General features: G+C 60.2%; 2 protein-coding genes across 2 annotated transcripts; one reads left to right on the forward strand and one right to left on the reverse strand.

The window, feature by feature from the left end:
• Positions 1-373: 373 nt before the first annotated feature.
• On the reverse strand, positions 374-2,583 carry COLE_07411 (uncharacterized protein; the record flags this gene model as incomplete). The annotated part of the gene is made up of 2 exons (XM_018426329.2): positions 374-1,723; positions 1,771-2,583. 2 exons carry the CDS (start codon positions 2,581-2,583, stop codon positions 374-376), a joined length of 2,163 nt encoding a protein of 720 aa, XP_018282103.1.
• Positions 2,584-2,913: 330 nt separating this feature from the next.
• COLE_07412 (uncharacterized protein) lies at positions 2,914-3,897 on the forward strand (the record flags this gene model as incomplete). The annotated part of the gene is made up of 7 exons (XM_018419322.2): positions 2,914-2,949; positions 2,999-3,030; positions 3,078-3,195; positions 3,233-3,253; positions 3,290-3,372; positions 3,409-3,543; positions 3,579-3,897. The coding sequence occupies 7 exons, from the start codon at positions 2,914-2,916 to the stop codon at positions 3,895-3,897; spliced, it is 744 nt and encodes a 247-aa protein (XP_018282102.1).
• Between the last annotated feature and the right edge of the window lie 3,969 nt (positions 3,898-7,866).

Genomic DNA, 7,866 nt, shown 5'->3' on the forward strand with positions numbered 1-7,866 from the left:
GCGGACGCTGAGCTGCGTGTGGCTCCCTGACCAACGCAGCATGCGCTGCACAAGAGAGTCATCTGTTGTAGCATTAATACCGAAACTAGAACTGGCTGCGGCCACCACATTGTATCCCTTCACATATGCACTTCCAAGCATCATTATGCATCGCTTTCGTACTTCGTACGGCTGCTGGGTCCCACGAGGAGTGTTGGCAGCAACTGCAGAAGCCCAATTCAGCATGCAGGATCTCTCTAACTTTGGCCTATTCGCGCTGTCCATTACGCCTGGGCCTGGGCGGCTCAAGTCAAGACTTTACACATGTACAGTTTCATATCAATGCTACAGTAAGAATGTATCTCGTGCGCCCTTGCACAACTGTTCGCCTCCTCTAGGCGCGGTACTTGTCCTTGATGATGATCATCCTCTCAGGCTTGCCAGCGGCATCGAATGTAGGTGGGTCGGTGGGCACCGTGTCGGCGAACTCCTTGATGAAAGCGGCCAGCCGCTTCTGATTACGCGCCTTCTCCGCCGGGTAGCTCTTCATGTGCTTGCCCCACTGCCCGGCGGCCTGCTTCATCGTGATGGGGCCCGACAGGCTCTGCAGCCACTCGAGCACGGGCTTGCGCTCGATCATGCCCTCGAAGCGTTCATTGGGGTCAATCATGGGTGTGGCGCTCCCGCTCTTGTGTTTCTTCTTTGCAGCCGGGGACGCGTCGCTCTCCTCGCTGCGGCGTTTGGGCGGGCGCGAGGCAGGGCGCGCAGGTGCGCTAGGGTCGAGCGGCGACGCTGTAGCCTTGCGCTTGCCGGGCTTGACATGGTTGGGCGTACCCTCGCGAGTACCGGGAAGAGGTGATGAGCCGCGCGGCACTGCCGGCGAGCCAGCACGAACAGCCGGACTTCCCTCGCGCGCCACTGGAGAGGAGCCGCGGGCGAGAGGAGAGCCAGCGCGGCTGCTGCCCGGCGCACCTGGTGGGCGAGGGGAAACACCGCGGCTCGCCGCGCGCTTGGCGAGGAGCGCCGAGCCGGCTCCTGGACGTTGGCCGGGAGGGTGGAGGCGGGGCGCGGGAGATCCAGACCGACCGTCAGGGGGACGCGAACCGGAGCGCGAGCCGGGGTGGCTCTTCTCTGCTGAGCCGGGCGGGCGGCGCTCCTTGTCCTTCTCTTTGTCCTTATCCTTATCCTCGTCCTCGTCGCTGCTCTCGGTGTCGTCATCGGAACTCTCGTACATGTCAGCATCCTCGCCATGCGCCTGCTTGCGCTGCAACCGACGCAGACGTTTGCCGTCTTTGGACAGCTTCTGTTTGTCACCAAAGAGATCATCGTCATCGTCGTCGTCCTCATCCTTCCGGTCACCGAAGGTGTAGTTCGCCATGCGGTACTCCTTCTTCTGGCGCTCCTCCTGAAGCTGTTTTTCCTCGTCGTCGCCGTCTTTGTAAAAGGTGTCGACATCGTCGTCGTCCTGGAAGTCTTCGTCGGCATTGTAGTCAAGCTCCTCATCAACGCCGCCCTCGAGGCCGCGACCGAGGTTGCGGCCCTCGCGGACGTAGTCATCCTCGAAACGTTCACGCTTCACATTCGCCGAAGGCGCCTTGCCCTTCTTCTGCATGATCTTCCACTCCATGCGGTTGGCACGATCCTCAAGCGCGTGCCGTTCGGTTTTGACCACGTACGCGCCGCCTGGACCCTCCTGACGCTGGCTCCAGCGGTCCTGCCCTCCTCCTTTCGCCTGCTTCTCAAACTGGATAGTCAGCGTCGGCCAACAACTCAGACACAATCTCAACTGACGTATTTGTGCGCCTGGTCCGCATCCATAACCTTGAAAGGGCGCTCTGGCTCAAACTTGTACGTGCGCCCGAGGGGGATCATAGTGAAATTTGCCTCAGTGCCATCGTTGATGAGGAGTACGGTAGGGAGCGCAGCCTGCTCGACCATGCGGCCGACCCAGTGTTCAGGTATATGAGCGGCGGTTTCAGCGCTCTCGGGGGTCTTGTTCTTGCTCTCGAGAACCCAGGGGTTGGCCTCCTCGCGACGGAGCTTAATGACCTCGACGTCTTGGTGGAACACCTCTTTAGTCTGGCGCTTGCCGCGGCGCTTGTTGTTTGTGCCCGGAGCTGACCCCACGAGGCTCATGTCCATCTCAACCTTCTTCTCAATCGTAGGTTTCCCTTCCTCGTCCAGCACGGGGTTTCCCTCGTCGTCGAACACATAGCGCCCGATAACCTTGCCCTCATTGTCGATCGCGAGCTGCGGCAGATTCTTAGGCCCTGGTTGCTTGCGGTTCATCATGATCGGGGCAGGAAGAGCGCCCGGGTCGACCTCCTTGGTCGAGTTGAGCTTCATGATATTGAAACGCAGCTTCTGCCCCGGCGCCGCGCTCACGATGTCGAACTTGAGAATGTTCTCGCCATTGGTGGTAGGTACGCGTGGCGGCTCGGCCTGCAAGCCAATTTTGCGGGGCGGGAGGGGAGCTTTAGGACGGGGAGGGGGGCGCGCTACTGTTGCTGGAGGGCGACCAGTCGAGCTTGCGGGGGGGAGAGGAACGCGTCCGCGTATCGCGTTGGGCTTGGCCTTCTTCTTCAGGAAGAAGGCTGCGTCCATGGCGACAAGTGGGGCGGGGTGACACGGGGTATAGAAGGGGAGGTTTCTCGGGAGGGGTGGGAGGTGTCGCGGGGGAACAGATGTGCCGAGGGAGATGAAAGAGCGATGAAGAACAAGGACGAGGAGAGGTGAAGTGATGAGTTGAGTTGAGTCGAGGGCATTGTCCCACTTGGCCACCCAATGACTCACAGCCACACCAGTCATAATGCCGACATTCCCCGCCAGGGTGAGACTGCGGTTTGCCACCCAACTCGCTGAATCTCGCCACGATTCCGCATCCCACACTTCAGTCACACGCCACTCCTTGCTCCATTGCTGCCCTCGTCCACCATGTCCAGAACTACAGATGCAATGAAAGCCGCTGAGGTGAGTGCCCACGCGCGCGTTATTTGGTGGGAAGCGTGCTGACGGCTAGGTCGAGCGAATCCTCAAAGCTTTTAAGCAGAAGTAGGTCATGAGCCGCTCCACCTCCCAATCGGCGCAGCTAACACCAGTCCATACGAGGTCCTAGACATCCATGCGTTTGCAACAGACTCTGAAGTCAAAAAGACTTATCGTAAGAAGTCGCTGCTGATTCACCCCGATAAGTTCAAGCATGAGCAGGGCCCAGAGGTGAGCTCTCCGTGGTGGAATGCTAGCTGACGGACAGGCCTTCGACTTGTTGAAAAAGGTCAGCTTACTTTTTACTCTATCGCGCTGACCACAGGCGGAGGGCATGTTGTCGGATCCAGCAGAGCGCGAGAAGATTGACTCCATCTTGACATATGCGCGCACCCTGGTACTAAAGGAGTAGGCCTCGCTTGAAGAGTGGTGAGCTGACAGCAGGGCGTTAGGATCGGGGTACTCGACCAAGGTTGAGGACGACGACCCGCGTGTTACTGGCATGAGCCCTCCGTTCCAGGTGCAACTGCGTATCAAGGCCAAGCGTTTGATATTGGCAGAGACGGATGACGAGAAGAAGTGGGTCATGCTTGTTGGAAGTAGGCTGACGACAGGCGCGCGAACATGGTGGCAGTAAACGAGGCGAACGAGCGCGCTGCAATGGAGGCTGAGAAAGCGCGTCGCAAGCGCAAGGCTGAAGAGCAGAAGGCGTGGGAAGGTGAGTTGCTCGTTCTCCGTGCCCGCCACGGCGTGGCCATTCTTACCAGACCAGGCCGCATTCGATGGAGCAGTTCGCGCTGCTTGAAACGTTTGGCAAGGAGAAGAGAGAAGATGACCATCGTGAGGCTTGATGCTGACGCTATTTTCCATTATGCGAACCCCACTTACCGCTACCTCTCCATCCCTTCGCCGTCCTCCTCCTTTTTGCCATAACAGAGCGTCGTGACGAACGCGTCGGCGATTGGCGCAATTACATACACAAAGAGACGGAGCGCAAGGTTAAGAAGGCCAAGAAGAAACTACATGTCCTGGGATAGCCGTTCCCGGTTACGTTATTGAGTGAGCCCCAGTTCTCTATCTCCTGTTCCTATGACCGTATGCCGATAGATGGCGACGCTTCCACTTACAACTCAAAGGGATGTATAACAGTGTACATTGGAAGATCTGGGTTGTTTACAGGGAGCGGGAGGGTGTTGGCGATGGCAGGTGGCCGGCCGCGCTCTGAGACTGTCCGGGATGGAAAGAGAGTGGGGATTAGAGAGGGTACGGAACGGGGAGTAGAGTGAAGTGCCTATTGATCTATGGAAGCTCACGAGACAAGCTTACGGTCACAGTGACGCGAGAGTTGTCCGACATTGGAACATCGGTTGGCGCTAGCAGCGGCGCAGCCGAATACGGTCGCCACGTTCGAGAACGGTGATCGCCTGGTCGACGGATACGAACCAGCTCCACCCCTTGCCGTGGGCGTGCTGGCGAACTGGGTACATCAACTTGCCTAGAGTTGTGAAGGGCGGTGTGAAGACGTGCAAGTGAATGTGGTGGACACTGGAGAACGGCGGGATGTGGAAACCCAGTTTGGTGGCGCCGGGTGCGAGGGCAAGCCCACGCTCCTTCATGCGCGTGACTTGGGTCAGCACGTCAAGCGGATGAAGTCTGCGAGGCTTGCGCAGCCCATCGAGCCCCTTCAGATTGTGGCTGACGCCGAGAGTCGGTAGGCGCCGACGTTCACATCCATCGGACAAGCCAGAGCCCCAGAGGGGAGTTGCAGGTGCACGTCATGTGAAAGCACAGAGTGACTTATGTATGGCCGCCCTCGCTTACGGCCAGTCACGGAGGTGCTGCACACTTGCGAATCCAGCAAGCACTCGCCTGTACGGTCCAGCGCAGCAAGCGATTCCAGTAGTTCTGAGCGGAAATGCGGACCGGCCGGCCGGCCGGGAAGTGCAGCCCGATCGTGTGATTGTGACTCCAAAACGATCCGGCATGCCGAGATGGTCAAGAAGTACTAGCGTCGAAGAACACTAGCGTCCACGTGCTAAATCGCCGCAGCCAACAATGTGCAGTCCGGTGCGCGATACCACTACTCAGTAGTGCGGAGTGGAGTGGGATCTGGGTGTGATCGGGAGTGGGATCTCTCGGCGGCGCCGTAATGTTCACGTGTCGGAGCCACCCTGAGGGACCCGCGTTCGGTGTCCTCCTTCTCGCGCCATCACGCCAACAAACTCGCGCCTCCGCCTGCCCACTCCCTCTCTGTAATCTTCTAATGAGCGTGTGCGGCTGTGCTGGCGGCACCGCAAACTCGCTTGCAACGTCTCATCTTCTCCGAAACTCTCGGTCGCTGGAAACCCAAAAGCCTACTCACTCAGCCCGACATGCTCGCGGGTCAAGTCAAGCACGGGCCCGATGTGCTGCCTGGGGATGACGAGCAGATGCCCGGCTGCGCGCGGCCAGCGATCGCGAAACGCGATGAGCTCCGCATCCTGCCGTCAACTCGTGTACTCTTTGCCGCCTGCATGTGTGTGTTTGCCGCCAGACCGCGGGGTCGCCAGGCCCCGGGCACGCTGGGAAGGAACAAGTCTACCCGCCAGTTACGCCCAGCTGTGTACGCTCCCACGCCTGGTCGAGAGAGTACGCACCTCGTACACGACATCGAAGTGCTCGCGAGTCACGGCGCAAAAAATGCACCCTGGTTTGGCCGCAGTGGACAGCAAGGGCTCTTCGGGATCCTTGAAGCAGGAGAGCATGCGAGAGATAAGGGAGAGAAAAAGTTGGGGTCGAGAGGGAGGATGAGAGGAGAGACGCTGACGCTACAAAGGTTGTCGACATGACGGAATCGGGTTCGGGAGCCCGCTAGGTCAGGCCGCTAGGACCCGGGCTGCCGTTGCAGAGCTTGGAGCCAAGCATGGCGGGAACACTGTGCGGGAATGCTGGCATAGGTACAGGAACCAACTCAACCATGCACATTCATCTCTCCGCTCACTTTCCCCTCAACCATCGTCCTCTGGTTGCACAGCTCATGTCTGCACTGATGCGCACTGACAGTACCGCCCCTCTACTGATATAATATGCAGGCGTGCATCACGACGTCCGAAAATTACAATGTTGTTGCGCACCGACATGCGGGGTCTCGGACTCGCAGGAGTGCCCGAGCAGCTCGAGCAGTCGGAGAGTGAGCACATCGGCGATCACGTCGACGAAGGGAATGGCCTCGACATTTCCATGGCTATCGACCCACACAGAGCGTCTCTGCCCAGTCCCCCCACTCCGGTACCAGAAATTGTCGAGCACGCCCGCTGGCCGCCCTCTCCGTCACACTGGCCCACCACGCCCGTGGCACACTGGAGCACGCCCCCATCGACTTCGCCGACGCCCCTAACGCCGCCGCCCCGGCGGCGCCCACTCTCTGCACAGCTGGAGTGGATGAGTATCCGCGAGCCCACACCTACCCGCCCGACTTTCAGCCCCTTGGCTCTGCCCGCAGAACTGGAGCTCGACGGCACCCAGCTGTTCCGCCGCGCATCACTCCCCCTCCCGCCTCGCACACCTGCTCTGTCCAGGCGCGCAAGCACTCTCCCTCGCTCCATTCTTCCCCGGTCGCCCGGCCACCGGGCGCTCGCTCGCCTATCGTTGCCCGACTACGAACCTGGCAAGCCGCAGCCCCACTCCACGCAGAGTACGCCTGAGCGCCAGCTCGTGAGCACGGCCGCGCCTCGCAGCCTCGCATCACCTATCCGCATTCGTGAGCCCGCACCTCGGCCGCTGAAGTTTGCCCCGCCCCCTGCCGCATCCGAGGGCCTCACGCTTGCCTCACCGATTCACCTGCCCCCGACACCCCGTATTCCCACCCCAGAGCTCACTCCCGCACCCGCGGAGCCAGAGCCTGAAGTAAAGCCTCCACGGCGCCGCTGCCCCGGTTTGCCTATGGCCGAAATTACACGCCTCCTCGCCCTCCTCCTCATCCCAGTCCCGCTGTGGCTGTTTTGGTGGCAGAGGGGCAAGCTCAGTGCATCTGCGTCTGCGTCATCGCTGGGCTCGCTCTCGACCACGAGTCTTTCTCAGAGCTCGTACAGGGAACCGGAGACCTGGTCAGACTCGTCCGACGATGAGGATGAGGAGGATGAGGGCGAGGCAACCATCCAGGCCGCACAGCTTGCCCGCCGCCGCCGCTCCACGAACATCAGCCTGAGCTCCCTCAGCCCTGCCAGCCCCGCTCGCCGGGACTCGCTCGCCGTGCCCTCGCTCGGTGGTATTCCCATGAGCCGCGAGGGAAGCTGGGACGGGAGCGCGTACTCGTCCCGCGGCGCTTCGCCGTCAGTCATGGCTGTGGCCAAGCCGCCCATGTCTCCGCCACTCGTTCGACGGACTGAAGAGGGCCTTTTAGACTGGTAGTATCCAGTACAGTCCTACCCAAGTGTGCTGCATTGGCCACCCGTTCCCAGGACAATGATTCCTTCGCACTTCTCATGACACACCCGTTGTAGTTCCCCCTCCCAGTAATTCCCAGCATGTAGCCCGTAAGATACCTATGAGATAGCTTGTCCTTTGTGACTTTGTGATGTGAGCAGGTCAGGAGAGCGCTCAGGCGATGCATGTGGGCAACGGACAACGGGAGGTGGTGCGACGCCTCTCGTCAGTTACGCGTGTAACGCAGACCCGAGGATGAGCTTCCGGAGTAAAAACGACCGTGGCGACCCTAATGACGATCGCTTGATCGAGGCTATCCCAGGAGCGCATCAGCGCTGACGGGTGTTCAATATTCAGTGACAGCTCTGTTCCCCCACCCGCGCGACATCCTTTCCTGTCGCACTGCACTCCTACTCGTACTCCCTGCTCTCAGCGCCCACAGCATAGTCCACCAGCCCCTCCCCCTCCCTTGCGAAGCCACCCGGAATGTGATAGAAT

The sequence above is a fragment of the Cutaneotrichosporon oleaginosum genome (assembly GCF_008065305.1).
Source record: "Cutaneotrichosporon oleaginosum strain ATCC 20508 chromosome Unknown ATCC20508_contig07, whole genome shotgun sequence".
NCBI lineage: Eukaryota > Fungi > Basidiomycota > Tremellomycetes > Trichosporonales > Trichosporonaceae > Cutaneotrichosporon > Cutaneotrichosporon oleaginosum.